The 26,014-nt window shown below is 44.0% G+C and overlaps 7 protein-coding genes across 7 annotated transcripts; 5 read left to right on the forward strand and 2 right to left on the reverse strand.

Moving 5' to 3' along the window:
• Positions 1-901: 901 nt before the first annotated feature.
• K441DRAFT_686061 (Di-copper centre-containing protein) lies at positions 902-3,304 on the forward strand (the record flags this gene model as incomplete). Its single annotated transcript, XM_067651951.1, has 8 exons — positions 902-1,049; positions 1,080-1,232; positions 1,432-1,559; positions 1,610-1,873; positions 1,945-2,246; positions 2,294-2,415; positions 2,472-3,073; positions 3,125-3,304. The coding sequence occupies 8 exons, from the start codon at positions 902-904 to the stop codon at positions 3,302-3,304; spliced, it is 1,899 nt and encodes a 632-aa protein (XP_067506094.1).
• A 657-nt stretch (positions 3,305-3,961) lies between these two features.
• On the forward strand, positions 3,962-6,092 carry K441DRAFT_633077 (WD40 repeat-like protein). The gene is made up of 4 exons (XM_067646368.1): positions 3,962-4,264; positions 4,327-4,562; positions 4,613-4,904; positions 4,964-6,092. Exons 1-4 carry the CDS (start codon positions 3,977-3,979, stop codon positions 5,987-5,989), a joined length of 1,842 nt encoding a protein of 613 aa, XP_067506095.1. The 5' UTR covers positions 3,962-3,976; the 3' UTR covers positions 5,990-6,092.
• Positions 6,093-7,209: 1,117 nt separating this feature from the next.
• K441DRAFT_695082 (kinase-like protein) lies at positions 7,210-9,478 on the reverse strand (the record flags this gene model as incomplete). Its single annotated transcript, XM_067652783.1, has 2 exons — positions 9,300-9,478; positions 7,210-9,094 (listed from the first exon to the last, which is right to left on the reverse strand). The coding sequence occupies exons 1-2, from the start codon at positions 9,317-9,319 to the stop codon at positions 7,210-7,212; spliced, it is 1,905 nt and encodes a 634-aa protein (XP_067506096.1). The 5' UTR covers positions 9,320-9,478.
• Positions 9,479-9,756: 278 nt separating this feature from the next.
• K441DRAFT_50783 (uncharacterized protein) lies at positions 9,757-10,240 on the forward strand. Its single transcript, XM_067642067.1, has one exon. It carries the CDS (start codon positions 9,834-9,836, stop codon positions 10,131-10,133), a length of 300 nt encoding a protein of 99 aa, XP_067506097.1. The 5' UTR covers positions 9,757-9,833; the 3' UTR covers positions 10,134-10,240.
• Positions 10,241-10,346: 106 nt separating this feature from the next.
• Positions 10,347-12,346, reverse strand: K441DRAFT_551387 (uncharacterized protein; the record flags this gene model as incomplete). The annotated part of the gene is made up of 3 exons (XM_067643097.1): positions 10,347-11,363; positions 11,417-11,744; positions 12,003-12,346. The coding sequence occupies 3 exons, from the start codon at positions 12,344-12,346 to the stop codon at positions 10,347-10,349; spliced, it is 1,689 nt and encodes a 562-aa protein (XP_067506098.1).
• Positions 12,347-13,734: 1,388 nt separating this feature from the next.
• Positions 13,735-14,395, forward strand: K441DRAFT_675993 (uncharacterized protein; the record flags this gene model as incomplete). Its single annotated transcript, XM_067650903.1, has 3 exons — positions 13,735-13,801; positions 13,971-14,053; positions 14,192-14,395. The coding sequence occupies 3 exons, from the start codon at positions 13,735-13,737 to the stop codon at positions 14,393-14,395; spliced, it is 354 nt and encodes a 117-aa protein (XP_067506099.1).
• Positions 14,396-22,867: 8,472 nt separating this feature from the next.
• On the forward strand, positions 22,868-25,641 carry K441DRAFT_657298 (uncharacterized protein). The gene is made up of 2 exons (XM_067648157.1): positions 22,868-23,338; positions 23,404-25,641. The coding sequence occupies exons 1-2, from the start codon at positions 22,897-22,899 to the stop codon at positions 25,503-25,505; spliced, it is 2,544 nt and encodes an 847-aa protein (XP_067506100.1). The 5' UTR covers positions 22,868-22,896; the 3' UTR covers positions 25,506-25,641.
• The last annotated feature ends 373 nt before the right edge of the window (positions 25,642-26,014 follow it).

Below are 26,014 nucleotides of genomic sequence, written 5' to 3' on the forward strand. Positions count from 1 at the left end.
GCTAATGAGTTTTCATTCAACTGCTGACCCAGATGATCTGAATAATATGAATCTAAATGAATGAATCTTTGAGATTGATTTATTCTCATATGGATATTTCAACGATAACTCGGGGTGACGCTGTTATGGAGCCAACTTTCTCATCCGTGCTAGCGAAAATCTGAGAATGGCGCTTGTTGCACAAACCGCGCTGTCAACGCCCAACCATGGTTGGAAAACGGTCCCTTTACCACGCCAGAGGGAGCCTGCCTGTCTTTCAGGCCGGCGCTCATTGTATCAAGACAGGCTTCCATTTCCATCGCGATCACATCGGCCTGGCGTCTACCGCTCGTCTGAATGCCTCTGAATGGCTTCAACGGTCTAAGTAAAATTGGTCTAAATTTACGAGCCGGCATGCGTTGGCTCAGGAGAACTTCAGCGGTTGGACGCGAATACAGATTGAGTGGCAACGACCACTCCAGATCAGCCTTGCTTTATGCACGTTTAGCTTTGACCAAAAAGCCGCGATGAGCGATTACCCAGAAAACCGATGGAACGGGTAGAGAGCTAAAGTTAGCATGCGGAGGGGCATCCGACGGGACTGGTCTGTTCCTGGCTAGGTATGCATCTTCCTCTCTTCCTTCCACTTTGTCTGCCGCCGCAGTGAGCTATATTGTTTGTATTCTCTCGTTACCTATATTTTAGACTTACCTCAGCCTTGTGTCTCTTCTTCTCCACGTTCCCTTCGAACAGTATGGAAACATTCTATTGAACCAGGTTCTTGGATTGCCTCATCCTCTTGTCACTCGTTATATCTCGATCAGACACAGACTTGTGCCTGGAGACATTGAGACAAAACCCTTTGCCAACCTATAGCCACACGAGCTCGCGTGCTCCCTGTCTTCTGCAAGGAATCTCAATTATGCCAGCCGAGGTTCTCATGAATATCGTCTCACTCCTATTTGCCTCATACTTTATTCTCCCAAGAGTCTGTGGCAGCCCAGTCCATGCTCAACAGGGCAAACACGTTGCTGAAGACTTGTATACTAAAAGGACACCGCAAACAGCTGGTAATGGTGGACCATACTTCTCAGTATTAGGCGCGGCTGGCGTGGCTGGCGCTAGTATACATCCACGTCTCGAAATCCGCCAACTAGAGCAGAATGCAGATCAGTGGAATGTCTACCTCCTTGGATTAATTCGGTTTCAGCAGATGAACCAGACTGACCCGCTTTCGTACTATCAAATTGCTGGTGAGAATAATTATTCATTCTACCATTACTACAGATTGTGATCTCTCCGATCTTATAATGCGAAGGAAGTTAGTGGTGTTAGCTTGGCTACGGCAAGAATACAAAGAGTTGATCCAATCATCCTCGCGTCCGACCCATTGGAAGATCTATTACTAACAGCCTAGACGTTCTGCAACTGCTAATTTATGTTGTTCCTCAGGTATTCACGGAAGACCCTTCATTAAATGGGATGGCGTTCAACAAGCAAATGGTGGCAGTGGGGGTTATTGCACCCATGATTCAAATCTTTTCCCTCCTTGGCACAGGCCATATCTTGCCCTTTTTGAGGTTAGAACCTTCTTAATGAATCTAAACTAGGCTCAACTTATGCAATATAGGAAATCCTCTACATCAATTGTCGTCAAGCCGTCGCTGAATTCCCTGCAGGATCACTTAAAGATCAGTATACGAATGCCTTGTCCACTTTGCGTATGCCATACTGGGATTGGGCTATGGTTCCGCCAGCCGGACAAGACGTGATGCCGAGCAGTCTGCAACGTCCTACTATCCAGGTGATCATGCCTAATGGTACCAACACCATCAGCAACCCACTTTATTCCTACCGGTTTCACCCTCTCGTCTACAATGATTTACACGACAATGTAAGTTCTAGGCGCTAGTGGTTCAATCGCCTATCACATCGGTCATCAGAGCAAACGCTAATAGGCCCCAGAGCGAACCTCAATTCTCTGTTTGGCCCGGTACAGTCCGCGATCCAAGTACCCAACAGGCTAATGCCGCAAGTCGAAACGATTTGGTCGCGAATCAGATGGACCAGATCCGGGCAAATCTACAGTCCCGACTCTATCACATATTCACGATGGAGACGGACTACTTCGATATGAGTAGCGATGCTAGTATTGATGATAGCCTGGAAGCCGTCCATGATACTGTCCACACTACTGTGGGCAGTGGTGGTCATATGTCCCAAGTCCCTTACGCCGCTTTTGATCCGATATTCTGGTTACATCATGCGTACGGTTCTCTCCATCTTCCAAACTGCACGATTAACGTATATGCAGCATGATTGATCGGTGTTTCGCGATATGGCAGTCATTGTACCCCAACAGCTATGTGGAGCCGATGGCGCAAAATTATGCTACTTTCACAATTCCAGCGGGGAGCGTGGAGGATGTATCTTCTCGTAAGCTTCTAGGTGTTTCCTGAGGTCAACTCAATCTCTAATTTAATCGACCTAAGCTCTTACGCCCTTCCATATGAATGAAAACGGCGACTTCTGGACGTCTAATCTAGTCCGTTCTACGGACACGTTCGGCTACACTTACCCTGAGATTCAGAACGGGAATGATACCGCAGCCTTAATTGCTGCTATTAATACTCTGTATGGTCCCAGCGCCTCTCAGCAGAAACGTCAGCACGTCAGTGGCCTTTACGGGAGATCTGATCGTGAGGCGCGGGACCGCCTCTCCACGGCAGAACCTTCGCGTGTGTATCCACGGACTATTGCTGGAGCTCCATCTTACTCATCGGGCCGTGAATATATCACCAATATTAAAGCGCAGAAATTTTGCAAGGATGGCTCATTCTCCATCTTCGTGTTTCTAGGAGACAATCCTACCACAAGCCCGGCTAGCTGGTCCAGCGATCCAAGCTTCGTGGGCCTAAACGGCATCTTCTCAGCTACAACTGTTGGCCGGTCAGGCAATGATATCCGAGCAAACGGTGCTATTCCTCTGACGGCTGCTCTCGAGGCAAAGCTGGCAAGTGGAGAGCTAGGAAGTCTGAACGAAGAAGTAGTAGGTCCGTATTTGAAGGACCAATTACGCTGGAGAGTGAGAAGCGTAAGTTCAATCAGTATGATACAATTTAGATAGAAGCTGATATTTCCGCAGATGGAAAATACCGAGATCCCTATTGACCAAATTCCTGGGCTCCAAGTCTCCGTCCTCTGGTCTGAAGTTCGCCCGGCAAGCTCTCAATATGACTTCCCTCAAAAAATTGGGGAATACCATGTGCTGACCACCGCCACTTCCGGCCGCCCCGGCGGATTTCAACATGGAGACCAGCTATAACAATGTACGAGCCGTACCGAAGCGCTATTGAGTTTGTTAAAATATACATTACTAAGTTGACTTTAATTCCTAGTGAAAGAGAGTTATTATTCCGAATACCTAAGTACCTTAGGTAGTCGAGTTCGAGAAGGGGAGGGGAGGGGTAACGGAGTGCATCAGATCTAAAAGGAAATACAGTATATAGAAAAAGACCAAGATCATCTTACGACCTCCAATAGCAGTACCATTAAGGCGTTGGAGGATTACCGTACGAGCTTCTCTGTATGCCGTGGGCTACCTGGCTACATTTAATTTCACCTCGGCCAACAGGAAATTCTAATGTATCATTCATAATCGTAAAACACAGTATAATTAATACGCTTGCGTTCTGTTATGTGTTTAGTGAGGCCGTTAGACGCTTATGTTAATTATGCTGTCAGCATTTAGGGCCTCAGACGGGCTTTCGGTACTCTAGCAAAGCTGTTTTAATGTCTTGAACGCCTGTTGGAGGGCCTCTGGAACCATTCCTTATGGTTAATAAATTTCGTGATAGCGTTGTGGTGTTGAGTTTTCTCGGCGTCTGAAGGGCCGACCAAAAAGCTTAAATTTGATCCCTGCAACTTTGGGAACCCAAAAATTTATGAGACGAGCGATCACTATCGATTTTACATCGCCGCCAATAGTTCCTCCAAGATGGCCCCGCAACAACCGCGCAAACGCTCTCGAAAGCCCAAAGAGGAAAAAAGACCAGAGCCAGAAGAAGACTATGAGCTTGAAGTAGCTTCGTCCGAAGACGAAGACGTTGATCTTGAAAAAGATGCGGCAGAGGAAGAGCTAGAGAAATTGGTATTCGGAGACAGCATTGGGTTTCGAGAAGGCATAAAATCGTTCACGTTGGAAGCGAATAGACTTGGCGGAGGATCAGACGGAGAAGAGGTTTCTGAAGAAGGCAGTGCTTTTGAAGATGTTGCGGATGCAGATGTATGAACACCACTCTCCGAGTAGAAGTAGTAAGGCCCTCAGCTAATTATAGTTATTCGTAGCTTTTCTTCGTTGACTCTGGACCTTCTGGGGCAACACCGCAAGCGCTCGTGCCTGTAACTACATCCGAAGACGAGGATGACGCCGACCTCAAGAAGAATCCGCCTGCGTGGGAAGACAGTGATGACGAGCGGATATTGGTCTCTTTGGGCTCTGAACCGCGACTACGTAAACTCAGACGAACAGAGGAGGAAGATATTATCAATGGCAAGGAGTATACGAGACGGCTACGGAAACAGTATGTTTATGTATGGAGATCCTCAGTGAACACAAAGCTGACCTCTTTAGGTTCGAACGGCTGTACCCAGCACCAGATTGGGCAAAGTCTCCAGCAGTAAAGTCCGCAAAGAAAAAGCGAAGGCGAGACTCAGAAGTAGTAGCCTCTGAGGAGGAGGAATCAACCTCTGGAGACGACATGGACGTCGACAGCGATGATATTTCAGCTCAGCCTCTGGCTAAACTGCTCAAGGATGCGGATACTCTTACAAGAGGAGCAAACACTGGGCCAAACAAGCGAAGGAAGCTTCAACCTGAGGTTTTAGATATACAACGAACGAAGGATATCAGTGGGACCCAACCAGTATGCAACTATCTACTAATTATACCCCTCATAGATCATTACTAATCCTGAAATCGTAGTCCGCGATCACGTCCCTTTCCTTCCACCCAAATCTTCCACTCCTATTATCCTCTGGACCCAGCTCAACGTTGTACCTTCATCACATCTACCCCCACCCCCCCCATCCAAATCCTCTCGTTACCTCCTTACACATAAAACATACTCCTCTGACTACCACCGTGTTCCACCCCTCGCCGTCCGACTCTCGCATATTCCTTAGCGCCCGCCGCCGTTACTTCCATATTTGGAATCTGACCACCGGTTCCATTGAAAAGATCACGCGCGTATATGGCCACCAGCACGAGCAACGAAGCATGGAAGACTTTTCCATCTCTCCGAACGGGAAATTCATGGCTCTCAAAGGCTCTGCAAGAAAAGGGGGAGGGGTAATAAATATTCTTGATGCTTACACGCTCCAGTGGGTCGCCCAGGCACGGGTAGAGAGCCGTGGTGGAATTGCGGATTTTGTCTGGTGGGGCGATGGCAAAGGTCTAACTATTGCAGGCAAGAATGGCGAGGTCACAGAATGGAGTATCGATGAGCAAAGAACAGTTGCGAGATGGATGGATGAGGGCGCAATTGGCACAACCGTTATAGCTCTGGGTGGGCGAAGTGGAAGAGATGGGTGGATTGGCGGCGATCGGTGGGTTGCGCTCGGGAGTTCGAGTGGAATCGTTAATATCTATGATCGAAGAGCCTGGAGCTCCAATCTCACAAAGGCAGACGCAGAAGATGATGACAATTCCGGAGTGCCTCCAAACCCTTCTCCTGTGCGAGCGTTGGATCATCTCACGATGCCGACTTCTCATCTGGTTTTCTCTCCGGACGGCCAGCTGCTTGCCATGGCGAGTCGCTGGAAGCGCGATGCGATGAGGTTGGTGCATTTACCTAGCTGTACGGTATATAGGAATTGGCCGACATCGAATACGCCGCTAGGAAGGATTTCGGCTGTGGCGTGGGGCAGGGGGGAAAGGGAAGAGGCGGAGACTTTACTCGCTGTTGCGAATGAGCAGGGTAAGATTAGGCTTTGGGAAGTCAGGGCATAGTACTGTTCGTAGGTACGAATTTCATGCACTTTTGCAAACACATTTCTGGTTTCATGGTTCCACATTTGTGATTCGTGTATTGCGAATAACCGTAATTGGTTTTATCAAAAGGTGAGTCTTCCCAAAGGTTACACAACCATAGCGAGACTACTCTAAGAATAAGTTATTCTAGGTTGTTAGGAACACGTATTCCAGATCTTTGGATATGTGTAAAACGACTGAAATGGACATAACTCTGCTGCCAGCTTCAGCGGAAAGTCTCTCATAGGGGCACTTACACCACCATTACCGTCTAATGCAATACCTGCGATGACACCTTAAAGCCATCTTCAAGGCTCTAATTTCTCACGCTATATGAACACCTTCGAATAAAGACTAGCTTAGTCTAATCACCACTCGTCCTGTCAACCGACCATGACTGTCAAGGTTCACCGAAAAGCTGCCGCGGCGTCGCATAATACCAACCTTCTTGTGACCCAACCAAAACTAACCGTCAAAGTCTCCCCTAAACCTAGCGTTTGAGAAGTGGGTGACTCCTAACTGTGCCGGAACCTTCTGATGTCGCGGCTCCCTGTTGCGCAAATATAACCATCCCTGGTCCTGCTGTGCGTTCCAGTAGCGCAAGGAGAAAGAATCGCCTAAAGTCTTTTGGTGTGCCCAGGTCTCAATGCACTGATACAGTCGTTATCTAAGTCCCAGCCCTCGCCCAAAATAGAATTACGAGCTTGAACAGGCCAAAGAGTTAATATTTAGCAGCTTCCACTCAAAACCGTGGGGCTACCCTCGTGGATTGTGCATCCCTTCCGCTCGATCATCTGGGAACGGAAATTTACATTATTGATTTCGCCACCCCTCCCCCTTTGTCCATTCCATCGCCCTCATCATCATTAGCGCCAACTTCGTTCCAAGCCACGGAATTCGATGGAGTGTTGTCAACATTTATTCTAATCTCTAAACCTCGCTTGCGGCCGTGAATTCCGAGAATGGCTAACAGATCGAGATTGATATCAAAGTTGCCATCGGAAAAGTCCTGGCGACCGAATCCCCCAACGCCATACCAGGCGTGGTTACTGGGGTAGGCCGACCTTTTTGTTCAGATCTGTGAGACAGAATATGTCTTCGCATGCCCTCTCAGCTGTGCATAAGCTGGGAAAGCTAGTTGGAGATACTTGTCGAGCCCTCCAATGCAGCAGATACCGGACCGCATAGATCTTAATTCTTTAAGTCGGACCTACCCCAGAGCCCATGCGATTACGGTAAGGGTTATTGTTGTTGCCTTCCGCCAGAAAGAGTGTAGGGTGACCTGGTGGAGAGTCGTGTGTTGCGTTTAAACCGTCATTGTGATTGTTTGGGAAGGAAAACGGTCGGGCATGCGGTTCCCTTAGCAGCACAAGATGATGCGATGAAGTGGAAGACCGATTACTCTGTGAGGCAGCAGTAGCAAATCCATTGGAAACTGATTTTGCTAAGTATGGTGGTAGTCGATTTTCTGGGGATGATTGGCCAATGCCGATTCTAGACGCATCACTTGTCCTCATATGAAGCATAGGCCAATCCCCACCGCTTTGCATCCCTGGCGAAAGCTCTGCCCCGTCCAAAAAATTTTGCTGTTCATCCTCGTCAGATTCAAGGTCATCTTGTTGTTGCTTGAGATGATGAGCCCCATCCGAAGAGAGGGGCCAATTGAACCCATGTGGGTCAATTGGAGGAAGTGATGTATAGTTAGGCCATGGTGCAGACTGAGTGCGAGACATCCCCGGATTCAATGGACTCATAGAAGAAATGGATGATGAATCCCCCCAAGCGCGGGAGCCTGCTGTTGATAGCGACCTAACCTGCTGATCTGTCTTGTACAACCGCTCTCTCAGCTCCTTAACCTGCTGTTCACTCTCGTATAATTGCCTCCCTAGCTCTTCAACCTGCCGACCGTTCTCATGCAAACGCCTTTTCTTAGCTTGTACGGGGAGGCAACATGCTCCGTGAATTGGCCAGTCTTTCCAGTCAGGTGTGTTCTTCCTCCTAAAGCCATCAATAAGTCCCAAATGTGTTTTGAGTTCAGCGGCTGTAGGTCGCGCTTTTGGGTCGGCAGAAAGCATATGTTTTATTTCTAACAACAAGTGCTGCTGGACCCTCCCGCGAATGCTGGAAACGACTGAAGGGACAAGGCGATTATGAATGTGCTCAATATTAGCTTGGAAGTGGGAACCATTGGAGTCTTTTACAGGGTGAAGGCGTTTAAGGCTGTCTGTCAGAGTATCGGATAGGGTACAAGAACAAAACATCTCCAGGAAAATGCAACCGAGGGAGAACACATCTGCTGCACGGCCACTTCCATCTCTATTTGCAACCTCCGGGGCAAAGTATCGAGCAGTACCACGTTCGTTGTTATCAGTTTCACTTCCCGTTAGAGTTGAAAAGTCCGTTGAGGTACCAAAATCTGCTATCCATATACCAGTTGCAGTAAGGAGGAAATTTGACGGTTTGAGGTCCTTGTGCTTGATCTTAATGTCTTCGCTATGAAGGTATGCGAGAGTTCCAGCAAGGCATCCAAAGCACCGAAACAACCATTTTCCGGCAGAGTCCCGCGCAATCGAACAGCTCGTCGTGTCAATACCTAACTGGCTGAAGCGGTAGATTGGTTCTGGGTCGCGTTCTTTGATGTCATCGTTTGTCTTTGCAGTCTTGAAAGCATCCATATCCTCAAAGAACGTGTTGAGCGTGCATACAGCTACAGGATATATCAAAAGACCCAAGGTCAGACGGTGAGTATATGAGCCGGCCAGCTTGACAATGTGCTGATGGTTTAGTTTCCTCAAGTTCCAGATTTCCTTGAGCTCTTGAGCTCCAATAGTTCTTCGACAGCGTCTTTCTTTCCATGCTAAGGGTACTCCTTTGCAAATTGTTTTATAGACATTTCCAAAAGTGCCATGGCCAAGATACTCCTCCTTTTTTAAAGGTATTGGCTCATTTGCGTCGAAATCCACATGGTGACAGTCTCTACTTGGCCAATCCCGCCGGCTTGACCCAGATTGAGATAACATTGCGTCCCTAAGCCCGCCTCGCCGCCGCCCTGTCTTATCCTCTTCCTCCTTTGGGCTTGTAATGCTAGTAAGCTTTGTAGTTGGAAGCTCCTATGGACCAATGCCTAACTTCGGGACAACTTAAATTGAGGTTGACGTTATCGAAGGCTAGGGGATGTGAGGATGTCTCAGCATGCTCTGCAATTGCACCACTGACTCACCCTGCTATGATTGAGGTCAGAATGCTTTTCTTAGCCATTCGGAAACCTGCTGGCTCGAAAGACACTTACTACTCCGATGCGATGAACATTGAAACTGTGTTGAGTAACGGTCATTAACAATGTTCGCTGCTGGAATTTCTCTCGCTGTGCGGCAGTGAGAAAGGAGTATGTCCTCCATGTTAAAGGCTGACCACGTAGGTCCATTATGTTTAATCGTGGGAGATCACTGCTCCGCTCCACTCGCTGCAACCACCTGGCCATGCAGCTCATCGCCTAACGTGGCCGGTGCTTGGCCCGCTCACCCAGTCAGCCGAGCCGAATAACGCCGGAAAGGGAAAAGGTGGGAACGCAGATTGCTTGCCCATGTGAGTGCTCCAGGATGCATGCCTGTGTGGAGAGGGCGAGTTCATCCTATCCAATGGCGATCCAACAGGTATTTCATGCCTGTGTGGAGAGGGCGAGTTCATCCTATCCAATGGCGATCCAACAGGTATTTCATGCCTGTGTGGAGAGGGCGAGTTCATCCTATCCAATGGCGATCCAACAGGTATGTGAGGTTGAAATGGAGATTTCATCGCTGGATGGGACGTGATTTGCTTACCAATGCAACCCAGACCTGCAGAACCCCTTCTGGAGAAATCACGGATTGCCCGCTGTTCAATATCCAGACTCAGACTGAAGCTGCAGTGTTTATTGAAAGCTCCTAGCGAATTGGAAAATGACGACTGTGCTGGACTAGTTGATGGCCTCTGGAAATATGCCTATCCAGTCTGGCCCTCAGGAGGCAACAGCTGGAAACTCAGCGCAATACAGCACTCCCGTTGTCACACCTTTGGAAATGCGATACCCCAACACAACCTAAACATAGATCACATAGGGGAATTGAATCCGATCAGTAATTAGAGGAGAGTTAGGATTTGGAAATTCATTAGATTTCGCTACTGGTGCAAATGCCGCTTCAAACGGTGTTAAATTGTCTGAAACCGGACGTCCATGTCGCTCGACATAGGCCTACTTTCTCACATACAACTTTCGTTCGGGTCGTGATTTCAGTCGCCACCACCAAATAAATGCAGCCCCGATAATAACCAACCTCAATTTTCCAAATCATCCGTATCAATCAAATGCGGCGGCCCCAACCGGCCTCGCACCGCTCAAATTGACAACCATGCCTGGCCCAAATCCGCCCGCAACAGCTCCTCCCTGCGACACATCTTTCTTCCAACCAGGTACCTCATCGTCAGATCGTGACTTGATGACTTCCCATACATTAGGAAAGCCAGCAGCCAGAGCGCCCTTTCTCTTCGCGCCCTGAATTGCAAACCGGCGCAGCTTGTGCGAGATGAATCCATTCAATAGGCCTTGATTGATAAGAGAGGAGCATATACTCTCCATGCCCAGAATGGTTGGTAGCAAGATCTCGGGCTCAAAGTCTTCACAGCCCTCGAAATCTGGATCAATGTACGCAGCACTGGGAGGCGGGTCCTGCGACATGAAGATCCAGTTCGTGTGGCGGCGGCCAGGCCCGCCATCGAGCTGAGAGAGCGGCATCATGGCACGCTTCTCCAGGTAGGTGAACAGAGCCAAGACATCGTGGAGATCGAGTGTCGGTGCGCGGCGGGAGTTCGCGTCGCCTTGGACGCCGGCGAGGAGAAAGGTGCGGCGGAATAGGGAGCGCCAAACTATGACTTCGCAGCGGTTTTCAATTTGGAGGAAGATGCGGAAGTGCAAGAACCAATCAGCATGCTCGTGCTTGGGGTCTGTAAGGCGGCGGAAGGATTCTAGGTCACCTCTAGCCATGGCGCGGCAGATGGGGTTGAAGCGTTCTCGGATGCCTTGAGCTTCCGGTCGTCGGTAGAGGAACTCTGAAGGAAAGCGGCCAAGGATTATGTTGGAAGCAATTAGGTATATGAGAATTAGGCGGCGTTGGCGTAAGCATTGGGGGCTTGCGAGACATTGGTCGTAAGCTGCTTGAAGAGCGAGCTGCGCGGCATAGAAGTGATTACTAGCAAACATGAAGCGTCCGAGGTAGTAAAGATATGTGACCCGTTCAGAAGCTGGGTATATGGACAGAGGAGGTGATTGATTGTAAATATTGGTAAATATTTGCTCGCCATTGCGGCTTTTATTGCACTGTAATGCATCAACACTCGAATATGTCTGATGGAGTACACCTGATTTCTGACCTGAAAGAGAATCTTTAAGCAGAGATTCGCAATTTTGTAGATACCGGATTTTTTCCCATCGGGTTTGCCGCCTCTTGTTCCTGATGCAGTAGGTGTTCGATCGTTTAAGCAAGTTACGAACGCTTGCCGAAGTATGTTTGCTGCTCGTTCTGGAAGTGTCTCTCTTGCACCGTCATCCTCGAATGATGCCTTTCTTACCAAATGAGCAATAAGCTCAGGTCTCTTGTCAAGACCAATGGCGAGGCGAGCGAACATACGAGCATAGGAAATTACAGTAGGGAGAATGATGACACCATTGGTAGGATGCGCGAGCGCGCTATTGCATTTCCTACGATACATTAGTCAGCTCTATAGCTATATTAGAGGACTACCAGATAGGTGCAATAGAAATATGGAGCGGATTTGATGCATAAAATCGTCCTCTGGGAGGCTTTTGCAGTCTTTAGCCAAGAGCTACCCCAGAAATTGCCAAGGTTTTAAGAGACCCCAGGACACGATGATGAGTTTCCTAGTATATGCTAAGCCGGATTGAAGTAACCGAAATGGTGGTTTTCTATGCATTAATTCTGCTCCTTCTCTCACATACTGTTGGAGTTCACTGAGCAAATTGTAGGTATCCAGCAAATTCCCCGCGTCAACATCTCGTATAAAGACGAAATAATTGGCAATGAACTTCACAAATGCCGCCCAGGATGAGCCATCCAAATCCTCTTGCGCCGCGGTTAACTTCCGATTGCACTTCTCTTCCAACGCATCTTCGCTGCCTTTCGGAAAAGCTTGGCGTATCTGTGCAATCATGGTATTGTATAGATCGTTGAATGGTGGCTCGATAACTAAGTAGCTCTGTAATTTTTCGCCATTCTTGTCGAGAAGGATATTGTTAGTTTCTTCGAGAAACTTATCGAGGACTGGAGTAGAACTGGATTGCATCGTTGATGCAATCGCAGGACGCTGCTTCGAGCGTCGTGCTTTTTGATTCTGGATAAATTCCAACTTTGAGTTGTAGACGGCTTCAGCTAGGGGGGCGCAAAGGACTGAGAGAGTATCGTAGTCCTCCTCAGAATGGGGAATTAGTCGTTGCTTAACGCGGCTAAAGAGCTTATGGAGGGCATGCCAGGTTAGGCGTGGAGGGAAGGTTTGGGTTGGATCATTGAGGATATCTAGACATTGCTCGGCGGTGGTCGGTGAAAAGGCTCTTCGTCGTGGAGGGACATCCGGCCAGGCTTGCGGAGTGGTGGGTCGTCGGATTCGTGGCGGCGGTAGAGATGGCGGTTGCGTTGGTCGTAAATTGAAGCTCAGGCTCCGACGGCTTCGACCAGTGGTTCGCCGCATGGTTCAGGGACAACGTTCCGCGCCCCGAAGCTCTCAACACTCTCCTTCGAGGTCTGAGAAGGGTGATTGATTCCATTCCGCGTGGTTTTCCTTTATATACTTCTAATTTGCTCCGTGCTTTGTCTCCCTTTCAATTGCGTGTTGCGCATTGTTTGCTACGTTCGATTTTCACATGTGATGCGGCCGCAAGACGCATTGCTAAGTGATGTCACTGCCCGAAAGCACCCGCCAGCTCCCAAAACACCTTTTAAGGAGTAAGACCACTCGTAATCTGTCTAAACTTGCCAAATACCTCAATTAACTCCACTATGGCTGCCCAATACGCCATACAACGTTTCCTCACCAATTCCATTCTCTTTGTCTACCAGCTCATCCTGTCGGACGGACAAGTCACTGAGAAGAACTCTGTCTATTGAATGTGGCTCTATAGCCTCTATAAATACATAAGAAAAAGGGTAGTAGACTAATTTGGTTACCGTGTCGGAGACCGAGTCGTAGACCGAGTCGTTGATCGAGTCGTTGACCGAGTCGCTGACCGAGACAGTAGTAAGACATACGAGAACAGGGTGGTGAGTCATAAGGTGATACCTGAGAGTGACCTCAACGGTCGACACATCCAATGGGTCCTCGATAAATTATTGTCTCCAACCCCACCACCACCAAATGCCAATCTCAGCAGGCCAAAGATTGCTATTATCGGTGCAGGCCTCACGGGTGTCTCAGCAGCATCTCATTGCGTCGGTCATGGATTCGATTGCAGAATCTTCGAGGCTGGTGGTCGTAAAGCTCTTGGTGGCATATTCAGTGTAAGTTTAATTATCACCTGTGGAATCCCTTCACCTAAATAAAACCACAGAAAGTAAACAACACCTCCGGCCTGCAAATCCACAGTATCATGTATCGTTTCCACCCTTCCGTCAAATGAGGGAAAGGATATCCCGACCGCCAGAAAATCGTCAGTCAAATCACCGAACTGTGGGAGCGCTATGGACTCGAAACGAAAACTACCTTCGATACCAGAGTCACCAAGGCCTATAAAGACCCTCATGGCAGGTGGGTTGTCAATGACCCTTCATATGGTAGGTTTGATAGTGTTATTGCCGCCATTGGAACCTGTGGAGACCCCAAAATGGCACACGTCCCTAGTCAAGAGAAGTTCAAGGGGGAAATCTACCACTCCTCGCAACTTGACGGGAAGAACGCAAAAGACAAAAAGTAGTAGTTGTCGGAGGTGGAGCAAGCGCCGTAGAAACCCTCGAGTTTGTCGCCGCAGAGAATGTAGTCCATACAAACGTTCTTGCACGAGTAAGTTGAACTTTCGATTCTTCAAGTTCTCATGCTGAGGAAATCCCCGTAGTCTGAAAATGGTTAATCCCTCGCAATCCACTCGTCGATATGCTTCTCTCCCTCAACATCTTCGGCGAAGAAACTCTCTTCTCCTAGGTCCCTGAAGGACTCCGCCTCTTCCTCTACCGCGACCTTTACGACCTCTCTCCGCCACCAAACAGCAGCAAAGGCATCTTTATCGACACGCCCATGGTCAACGATGATGTTCTGAGCCTAGTCCGTAACGGCAAAGCTTCCTGGCTTCATAGCGACATCATCGCCTTCGACGACACCCCAACAAGTGCAGTCATGACGTGNTGAAAGGCGGCCCCGGTCGCGAAGAACTCATCGAAGCCGACTTTGTCATCATGACGACGGGCTACCACCGGCCGAGCCTAAACTTTCTGCTGCCCGAGTGCTTCGCCGGTAGCTAAAACGGAGTAACGTAGGTAACGAAGTTTTGACCGCCGGGTTATGACCGCACTAGCAGACCGTTTTCTTTTTATAGCTAGCTTATTGCCTAAAGAAGTATACTGCCGCTTCAGGAGTAAACAACCGACCTTCTCAGGTACTTTTCCACCCTTAACTCCACGAAATACGCCACCAATCTACGCCTATGCCTCGCTGACCTCAAGCACCAGATGCGAAAGATTGTATATAAGCTGCTCTTACTGCCTGGCGAGCATGCGGCTTATATCGCAGCCCCTAAGCCTGCGCGACTGCCCATGGAGTTCCTCCCACTACTTTTTGAAAACGACTCCAAGGCAATTATGCAACGTTGAAATAATCAACTGCGGATGAGCTCCAGAAGCGGGCGGAAGAGTCCTCTACTACCGCCGCTACGGCTGCGGCTCTTGTCAAACAACTTCAGGAGGCCGCCAAGAAGGTGACAGAGGACCCGCAGGAAGGGCAGGAGGACGATGACATAAGCAACTCAAGAGTCCCCAGATGAGGGGCCAACTCAGTGGGCAATTAAAATGTAAAACACCAAAAATCGACTTTATATAGACTCTATTATATATATTTATATCTTCAAGACTTCTTACTAACAATTCGATGACTCATAATGGCTTTTACTAGTTATTTACCACTAAATCAGCATTTTGGCGAATTTTGGTGTGCAAAACAGTGAGCGACCAAAACCCCGTTACCTACTTTATAATTTAAATAAATAAAACCCCCCCAGTGAGTGCCTGACTTAACCTAATGATTTTTAGGTTAATGTAAGGTGGCAAGCCCTACGCCACTCGGCCAAATACTAAAAATATATAAGGCCGATGCAGGTCACTAGCAGGCTAGGGGACCCCGGTCATAGACCTGTCACCGGTAGGGTGTGAGCTTACACTTACACGTGTACATACATTCGTGTACATACACGGTGTACACGTGTATTCTAAAGGGTTACACCGTGTATTGCACGGGCCATATGCTTCATAAACAGTGTAATAAAGAGTCTTTCGTTTGGATAACCTATAGTATTAAATTACTATAAGCAGAACACCTATTTGCAAGGCCGTTCATCGCACTCTTTCTTTAAGCGGTATACTCGTCCCTATCACGAGCCTTGGCTTAGTGTTTTCTGTTAGAAACACAGGGCAAATCACCAATACTACTCGAGTAGATACAGTGATGGAAAAGGTTGTTGTTCTAGATAGGGGAGGGTAAGGAATTTAAGGTTCCTCACCACACTAGTGCCGCGACGGCACGTGACGGCAAGTTGCCTTACGTGACGGCAATATGCCGCACATAAGGGCAAATTGCCTTATTCCCAATACTGGTAACTCTTCTTTTTGTAGTTACTATTTATATGTAAACAGATAATATATAACAATACGACCGTAGGCAGACTATAGCAGAATTTAGTAGGTAATACGCCTTATTCTACTAACCCGGACTTCTACTAACTAATTACAATTTTCCATCCCTGGGATAGAAAATTACTATTAGCTCACTTACTACTAGCGCCTTAGCGGCCCTCGCCGCATCTTCTACTCCCTCTTAACTTAACCTTTAACTTATATATATAGAGTATTTATATTAATAAACGTCTCTAATACCTTATTTAGGTTTACCTTTGTCATCGTATCTACTAGGTTATCTTAGCTATTAATCCATTAAATCTTAAAGAGTTCTTAACGCTTATAAAATTACTATAGTACTATAATATTAATTATAAGGCGCTTTTTCTTTATAGTATTAAGCTTAACTAAACACTTATAGAGGGAATATAAGTCGGTGTATACAATTATAGGGATAATAGGGAGTTTAAGTCGATCTATAATTATCTTTAAGGTAGTTCTAATTATAATTACTATATTAACTTTGCTAACTATTCTATATATCTCTAACACTAGAACGCTTTAAGTAACACATTTACTTTTAGTTAAGCTCTAATAGATAAGATTACTATAGATTATAAAGTCACTCTCTCTAGTAAATTCGTTTGCGATAATAATTTTATATCCTAGCTAAAAGCTAAAATCTTTATTATTTATAAATAATCTATTAATAAATACAAAAAGCTTAGCGGTAGGAAGGTTAATAGGTATATAAAGCAGTCCTTAATTAAAATAGCTCCTTTACTAAAAAAGACGCTTATTTAGGGCAAGGATATCCTCCTTAGTTAGTTATTAGTATTAAGCGGTAATAGAGAGATTAAAGGAAGCTTTAGGTTAATAGATAGAAGCTATATAAGCTTCACAAGCGTATTACTCTACATATCCTTACTTTAGAGAATTAATATTAATAACGTTAATCTTCTTACCTTAACTTTTCTGGCGTAGGGTAATAGAATCCTTATTTAGGGAAATAATGCATCTATTAAAGAGTAATAGTATTATTAAATTAAGTCTTTCCTTTAGCTTTACTATAAGATTTGCCTTTACTAGCTTATCTTCTTTAAGAGCTAAGAATTAGTCGTCTTCTAAGATAATTATATTATCCGTTTATATACTAACGATTCTAAATAGAGTTCCCGTAGCTATAATAAGGAAGTAGGGATTAAATATAGAAGTAGTCATTAAAAGCTTCTCTTTATAGTGCTTACTATAAGTAGCCTACTAATAAGTTCCTACCTCTACAATTCTATATAGTGGCTTAAGCACAACCATAATCGTATCTTTAGGATATTAGTAGCGAATTTACTTTAGAAGGTATGCTAGTATTAAGCGCTAAAGGCGTGTCTCTAATTGGGTATAGGCCTAGGTAATATCTTACAAATAAACCGCCATTCTATTCTTTATTAAGGAGGGAGCTAGCGTAATAATAACTTACTAACTAGCTTGTTAAATTATAGGGGATTATATAAGAATTACTTCCTTACTATTATTATTATAACCTTAAATAATTAGCCTTAACTTCTTAAATAGGGTATTAGTAGCTTTACCTTTAATCTCGTTAACTATTCTTAACCTAAATATACAAACCCTATTAAACTTAGTAGGGTTATACTTCTTAAACTTAAAGACTCCTCTTATAATAAGACCGTTAATCTCCTACTTATCAGATACTTAAAAAGGAGCTCTTAGAGTTATAATACGGCCTTCCTTTTAGAGCTATTTTATAAGCTTAAAGTTAGCCTTCTCTTTAGCTATTATAAAGGCCATTAATAGCTTAACTCTATTCTTAATGGCGGTAATAAGTTACTCTTTAAAATTAATAAGGTATTAGCGGTTTCGTAATCCTTTTAGGCGACCTCTACCGCGTTATAGTTGCGGCGTATCTACTATAGTTATATTAGGGTTGTAGTCGCCTTCTAGGGCACATTAATTATGGTTCTCCTCTAGGGCATCTCCTAGGGTATCTTCTAGGGTATCCTATAAAGGCTCGGAACTGTTATCTTTATAGTAAGGCTTAATAATAGTTAAACGGAATTAAGTAGGTCTATAGGGCATCTAAAGAGTATAAGTCTAACTATTAATTATAATAAGTTTATATGGGCCTAACTATCCTCCCTTTTTATGCTATACGCGTACCTTAGATTAGAGTAGTAGATTAAGCGTAGTTAAGGTATTTAGGCCATTTCTTATTCCTAGTACATTATTAACCTGGCGTATAGCGTAAAGATGTCGTACCTCCTTTATTACCTTGCGAATTGCCTTAGCTTATTATATAATAGAGGGAAATAATAGAGAATTATTAGTTATTTAAGGGTAGGCGCTAAAGACTAGTAACGTAGGTATAAGCCTATCTAGGCTAGCGGTATTATTAATAGCCTTAACAGCTATCTATAGGATAAGCTTTTTGCTAGCACCCTCTAGTTCTAAAGAAATAATCTTATATACGCAGCGTAATGGCGTATAGTATCATTCTACCTTTTTAATACTATTATATACCTTAACGGGGACTTCCTTAACCTTAATTATTATTGCCTTTACCTATTATTAAAACTCTATAGATAAGAAGTTCTTTCCTATATCGTGAATGATTTAATTAGGGGGTCCTAGGTAGACATTAATTTAGTATAATTAAAGAGTATCCTATGCGTTTCTAGCTAATATATTTTTTAAGAAGCGTGCGGCTTAGAAGGAGGTTAAAAAGTTAATAACTTAAAGTACTGGCTTGCCGCTAAGATATATAACATCTATAATAATATAGAAGTTAAAGTTATAGTTATCTTTAAAGGTAAACTTAAATCGGCTAGGGGACTTTTAGTTTATTTAGTAGTAATAGCAGTACTTTATAAGATGTTTAATCGCCTTAACCTTAACTTTATAACCTACTTATTAAAGAACCCTAAGCAGTTAGTAAACGGATAGGTGGCTAAAACAATAATATAGTTAACGTAGCTCTAACTTAGTTAAGTAACTTTAAGTAATGCTTCTTTCTAGCTATTAAAGGAGCAACTAAGGGTAACCCCACTTACATATAATAGGTACCCGATTATCTCCCTAAATAAATATATTCTTAAGGTTGTTAAGCTTAATGCCTAATTTATTTATATTTTAGATGCAGAATAGGAATGGGGTATTCATGGGAATAATATGGAAAGTAATATATCCTAACGGGGTTTAGACCTTAATTATACTAAGAGAGATTATAGTACCCTTACTAAAGCAAATTGTATATTGGCCTGCCGTTAATTAGTTAATCTAAATAGAACTATTAAGCTGCTAAAGAGCTTGGACTTAAGGTTCTCCTACTATAGATACTCCTGCGGCTTTAGTATCTGGCATAATACTATAAAAGATATTCGCTAAGTATCTATCGTTAAAGGAGAACGCGGAACTTTTCTTTAGCTTATTAAAGATATCTAACCTTATAACAGAATAGAGCGTAGATTAGTTATTAAGGATAGCAACGGTTTATATGCTATTTACCTTACTATACTTAGTAAAGTATTAGTTAGGAGAGTAGTCCTTAATTTCTATATCTATAAGGAGCTATTTAGCCTCGTTAATCTTACCCTTAAGATCTTCTTCGCCTTTATATTAAACTAGGAAGCTTTAAAAGTAGGCTATAGTAACTTCTTAGTTTCTAACGTTTTATGCGCTCTAGCGAAACTTATTATATACCTCCTTTTGTCTATTAAGGGGGTGTCTAATTAACTAGCAATTTGGCTTCTTATAAATATAGCATTTCTTCTACTAATTATTATAAAATAAACCTCTACAAGGACCTCTATAATTACTTTATAGTTAACGTTAATTATACCCTTTATTATATCCCCTACCACGACTACTATATATTTAATTAGTCTAGTTATAATCATGTTGGTCGGCTAGGTTAATTAAAGTAGGTTAGAGTTAGGTGTTAAATTACTATACTTCTTAAGAGCGTAGGGCGGTGTTAATAGAGGATCTTAATTAAGCACATATTCCTTTATAAGTACTTATAGGGTTAAAGAGAGTAAGGTTATATTCTTTAATACCTTAGTATACGCTAATAACTTAATCGCGTAGGCTAAAGTCCTCTTAATATAATTTAGATAAACTATACTAAATTATCTAGAGTTAATTAAAGAGCTTTTAAAGATAATTAAGTTAAGAGGCACCTAGGTTTGTAGCAATAATTCTTAAAAAGGTAGTCTCTCTCCACTCCAATATATACTACTACTTATTCTCCTTTATTTTAAAGTGGTATCTTATTTTATATATTATTTGGTTAAAATTGTATTTTTTTCCTACTAAACAATTATAATAGAAGGTACTAGCTTGGCCCTTAAGCATAACTAAATAAGTAATGTGGTATTAATTGGGTTCTAGTCTAACCTTTTAGTAATAGTTGTAGAAGATACATAACTTTAAATTAAGGATATTATACAGTTCTTTACTAAACTTCTTCTCCTGTTCTAAATAGAGCTTTATAAGCTCTATAAGCATTTTTAAGGTGCCTCTAATTAGTATTTAGCTGTATTGTATTATAGGCTATAATAGTAATATAGATCTAGTTAGTGGAGTTTAAAGGTTATTAGACCGCAAAGTAAGGGGATCTTATGCTTATTAGGGGTTGTTAATTAAGGCTATAGGTTAAGCTAGTTAATATAGGGGAGTTAAAGATAGAGGTAGAGGCGATGGATATAGAATATTAGAACTCGTGCCTAGAGTAATAGAGTTAGAACGCGTCTCTAGTGGTGTATTACTTAGGTTTTATTGTAATTTAAGCTTCTTTATAGTGTGTAGTTAGTGCTTAATCTCTTATAGAGTCTATTTATGCTCTTCCTTTATATTAATAACGTGTTCCTAAATATTGTCCCTAATACTACCCCTATCTATAGGGATAAATACTTTATACTCCTAAAGGAAGTTACGGAAGTCCCGTACGATATCTTTATTTATAGGAACCTATATTTTCTTTATCTATCTAATAAAGTCCTCCTTTATATAATACTATAGCGCGGTATTATCGTATTTGCTGTCTTTATAGTATTTTATACGGTATACTAAAAATCCATTTAGGTCCTGTTGCTTAGCGGTTATAAAGTTAGTTATAGCTCTATCCTATATCTCCGGGTTAATATCTTTCTCGTACTTCTTTAGATAGGTTAATACTATAGTAGGTAGAATTAACAAGGTATTATATATTAAAAGTAGGTAGGATTTTCGGTTTTATAGGATCTCGTAGGTTTACTGTCTAAAGGTAGGCAATTTAAGATGTTATTTAATACGTTTCGGACATTAACTTAGGACCTTAGGTTTAGTAATACTTCTAACCTAAAGTACTTAACTAAATCTTTATAAACGTAATTGTTCTGCATAATAGACGCAACTTAGTATCTCCTAGTACTTAGTAATACTTCTATTACTAGTTTTCCGCAAGTTAAGGTAGCACAGTATCGCCGGGATCCATTCCATATAAGCGCATATAGCACCCCTATATAAGACTATCTCTTCTGTTAATAACCTAGCTGCTCTATAGTTAACTGTGTATTTAACCACTAATTAGTGTTAGAAATATAGGGCAAATCACTAATACTACTTAAGTAGATACAGTAATGGAAAAGGTTGTTGTTCTAGATAGGGGAGGGTAAGGAATTTAAGGTTCCTCACCACGCTAGTGCCGCGACGGCACGTGACGGCAAGTTGCCTCACGTGACGGCAATATGCCGCACGTAAGGGCAAATTGCCTCATTCCCGACATTTTCAATCAAATCACTTACTAAATAGCAGGCTCTACAGCTGATCTATGCTGGAAAGAGGTTGCTGCCTATAAACTCCGTAGTAAAACCCACCCAAAGGCTATCTGCATTCACTGCTAGAAAACATAGCACTCAAATAGTCGTCAGAAGGTCGTCGCCCACCTAAAAAGGTGCCAAGAACTAGATATATATATATTCGGCGACGAGGACGACGACTAGGAGGACGTTAAGGATTACGATATATAATATATTATATAAGCTTACACTTACACAGTGTATTACACAGTGTAATACACCGTGTACACGTGTAACATTCCGACTTACACGGTGTATTCACACCCCTAGTCACCGGACAGTTAATTATTCAAAGAATGAATTATATATTATAACTAGTATATCTAAATTATAGTATATAAAAAGAGATAAAAAGATATGAAAAAGATGAAAAATTAATTTTTAAAATAATAAGTTAATACTAAAACTGCGACTATAAGCTCTTAGACCCTTGTAGAGAATTCGTTGGTTAATAAGGGGTAACTACGCTCGTGCACCAACGATCCATGAAATAATACTAAACTGCTTTTGCGAGAGCTAGGATAAGCGTTGACAAATTTTTGGTGCTTAATTGAAATGATCCTTGTCGTGGTAAGGATGTTGATTGCAAAATATTGTTGTGGGTGACGCCAAAGCTCCGACCATGCTAGGAGCTTCGGCGCCCCGCTCTGACCAATCAGAGGTGAGGTTGGCGCCGATAGTAATACCACTTCCTACTTTGGCTTCATACTTGGGGATAGGGGGTCGGCGCCCATCGATCACACGTTGCGTGAAACTTGTCCCCGAACGTGCTATGCGAGCGTGGAAGCCGACCCCTTCTCGCGGCTTTATTTCCCACGCAACCATAACAGATGCTTAGAATTCCTCATGTCATAGAAAGGCTCATTTCAACGTTGCATGCTTTCTCTAAATATAATACTGTTTCCTGTGGATACACAAAACGTGCTGTAGGCATGATTTGAATTTCAGATTGAAACCGTCTCCCCAATAGCGACTAGTTGTGCTCCTACGCCGTAATCCCAGCAATTCGGAAGCCAACAGTGAAGCAGCTCTGGACACATTCTGATTGCCAGCCATGAAAGTTTTTCCAGGTGACCAACGTTGTTATTGCGGCGTAGCTTCTTTCCTCCCCTTAAGACTGCCCTCTCTTATAACACGAAGGCCCGGTTGTTGCCTTCTGTAAGCATTCACCATGAGTCCACAAATTCGCATTTCTGCCCCCCAGAGCCCAAGTGGGCGCAGTAACCAATTACAAACCAGGAGCTTACTTTACTCCTCAAAGCCACCTTCGTCCCCACGTATGAAAAGAACCACATGCGATGCGCTCGAAATCGACAACCAGCCTTGNCATGCTGTCCTTTCAACAAAGGGTGAGGCCTGGTGCAATCGCCATTTTGAGGAGATGAAATCCTTAAATGCGGACTGGAAGCAAGCCCAGCAGAAAGCCGACGACATCGAAGGCCCCCTTAACTTTAACTTGGCCAGGCAGAAAGTGGACAAGCTGCGTTCAGCTATTGATCTAAGAAGGCAGATTAGTGTGCGCTTCTATGGGACTGGTGATGATATCACCGACCGTATCCAGTGGATTATGAAATTGGAACAAGACGTACGGGCTTTTGCTGATCGAAACCTGGGTAAGTTGCTTGCTATAAACGTAATAAAGTTTGATTAAGTGCTTCCCTCCTAACAGTATACCTAGGGTCGAGCCTTGCCGAAATCAGCCTTCCGGAGATAAAGAGAGTGACGCAGACCAGTCCAGTCGGAGAACCTATTACAGTATTCCAATCTCCACTCAATCCCCGAATCAGTATTAGCGCCCTCAAAAGCATCCCCGATAATAGTACCGTTATGGTTTTGAAGCGTTTCTACACGGACTTCTGCGCAAGCACCGTTTGTCGGCTTTATGAAATTGTACCGGACCTCAATGACTCTCCTCCAGAGCGTAGCGCTGGCAGTTCAGGTGTAAGACCTACCCCTATAGATGGTGGTACCGACATATTGCGTAGCTGGTTCCGGATTATGGTCTTCAATGAAAGCGACGCCGAGGTGCTTGAGCATGCAACCAAAGCAGCAAGCATTGATGAGTTCTTACAAGGTCTTCATGCCAGTCGGGTAGAGACCTATGTTGACTTCTTTGAAAAGGCATGGCGTCCACATGCTCTGCAGTATCTTAGGGTCGCCATATGGGCACAAACGCTTACCGCCCTTGAGTTCAAGAACGTAAGAATTCTAGGTGGCATCATTCCTTCCAACACGGAAGGCCTCAAAATGACTAAGCCGTGCTGGGACATACTCTATCGATGGCTCCCAAAACTTCTCACTCCTTGGACTCTTCCGACTATTTGCAAAACCTTCGAAGATTACACTACTATCTGTAAGCTATTAATGATAGGACTGTATAACAAACATTGGTGCCACCCGAAAAGCATCTTACTTGAATGCACCACTGGTGTGTATCTCGGTTTTATACCTTCTATCAAGGTTGATCAAAAGAGTCCCCCACCGCTTACAAACCAAAAGGATGGTTTAGTCTCTGAAGTCCAGTGTCGGAATTACATTATTGGGCAAATGGCCATAGGTGACTCTTTAACCTATCAGCTTCTGGAAGAGTTACAAAAGCGCACCGAGCGCCTATCACTTGTTGTCTACGAAGGAACTGGCGCCGATGCCACAGTCCATCCAACAGAGGACGATATTTTTATCAAGCGGCGCCGTTCGGCGAAGACAAAGGAGGAACTTAAAAACGTTGGGTGGACAACTGAGGTTACTTTGGAGGATATCAAGAATACTCTTCGTCTGAGGAAAGACCCGATGTATAACCCGCTAGTAGTGGACTCTTGGCAATTTATCATTATTGATAGACAACCCGGCTTGCCATTCGCACTTTTTGACATTGTCCAGGATACTTTGCTAATGCTTATGGGCGACCTCTCCCCAAGGCAACTGGCTAGAAGAGTCATTCAAGATATAATCCCGCCTGCGGTCCGGGAGATATTCTGGGACGAAATAACCCTACAGAATTCCTTCGATTTGAGATACCCACCCCCCAAGGATATCAAATATGAGGGCAATAGATTCAGGTGTTGGGACTCAGATAGGGCATCACTTGTTAGTCGCTGGTCCGAATTTGAGAAGTCTCGTACCAGAGATGAAGATCGCTTCATCATGTGCGTTATTCGGGATATGGAAGAAAAAGGCGTAATTAGTCTCGCTCCGGGATACGAACCTCCTCAAACTCGACCACTAGTTGTTCAGGGTACAGATGGAGGCCTTGATCTGTATTTCCCATATAACTTCAGAGAAAAATTATCCGAGTCATTGCAGTCCACCGCATCCTTTAGAGCACTCCCCTCGCCCAATTGTCTCCTTGAATTCGCAAGGAACTTTAAAGACAAGCATCCGAATGCACTCATGGCTAAAGGTTCGATCCAAACACACTACTGTGCTTGGCCCATGCCAATCGTCAACCGACAAGGGAAGCCTGCGCTGAATTTCGGTACCTGGCAAGGCCACATTTATCACTGGACATCCATGCCGTTTGATAGACCCTGGGCGGAGCGAATGTGGCAATACTACATCCATTGCTACATGAATGCAAAATACCCATTCATAATGTTCTACCTGAGTAGCTTTATTATTTGTGCCAAGGATGAGAGTAATACTGAGGAGGCAATGACTACTGTCCTGAATGAAGCAGAGGAGCGTGGCTGGAAGCTTATGATTCCGCCTGTCCGAAATTGGACTTCGGATATTCAGAGTTTGAGTTTGGAGAGTACTTTTCATGGAATTAAACCTATGTAGCAATGTAGCGGATTATGCTTACGGCGGCTTTGCTTTTAGCGTTCAGCTATAAGATTGTTCTAGTCAATGCAGAGTTCTGTTAAAGGTTTATATAAACGGTTTATTTGATGAACTGAATGATATTGGAATGAATGAGATCTAACTACGAAGAATATCCTTTTATTGTGGCCCGTGCGCGAACACCAAAACATCAACACGCGTCTCTCTATAGCTTCTTATCGTGATTAAACCACCACAATGGGCTGCAAACGTTCTTCCAATGATGCCGACCTTGTTTAACCTAGAGTCGAATTATATATTAAATTTAAGCTTTATTACTATAATATTGGGTTATAATTAATTAATTAAATCTACAACTTTATTTTGCCAAGACTTAATTAAACCTAGAGCCTCTGGTTGGCTCAGGAAAAGGAGCACCTTTCGTGACGGCGCATGGGATAGGCCCTACATAGGCCTATATGGTGTAGCAATCAATAAGTGATTGCTATGGAGACAAACCAAAACACAAA

The sequence above is a fragment of the Cenococcum geophilum genome (genome assembly GCF_001692895.1).
Source record: "Cenococcum geophilum 1.58 unplaced genomic scaffold K441scaffold_13, whole genome shotgun sequence".
Lineage (NCBI taxonomy): Eukaryota > Fungi > Ascomycota > Dothideomycetes > Gloniales > Gloniaceae > Cenococcum > Cenococcum geophilum.

Coding starts and splice junctions, on each gene's coding strand:
- K441DRAFT_633077 (XM_067646368.1), top strand. CDS start 3,977: ATGGCCCCGCAACAACCGCGCAAACGCTCTCGAAAGCCCAAAGAGGAA. Junction 4,563..4,612: donor ACGAGACGGCTACGGAAACA/GTATGTTTATGT, acceptor TGACCTCTTTAG/GTTCGAACGGCTGTACCCAG. Junction 4,905..4,963: donor ATATCAGTGGGACCCAACCA/GTATGCAACTAT, acceptor CTGAAATCGTAG/TCCGCGATCACGTCCCTTTC.
- K441DRAFT_50783 (XM_067642067.1), top strand. CDS start 9,834: ATGCAACCCAGACCTGCAGAACCCCTTCTGGAGAAATCACGGATTGCC.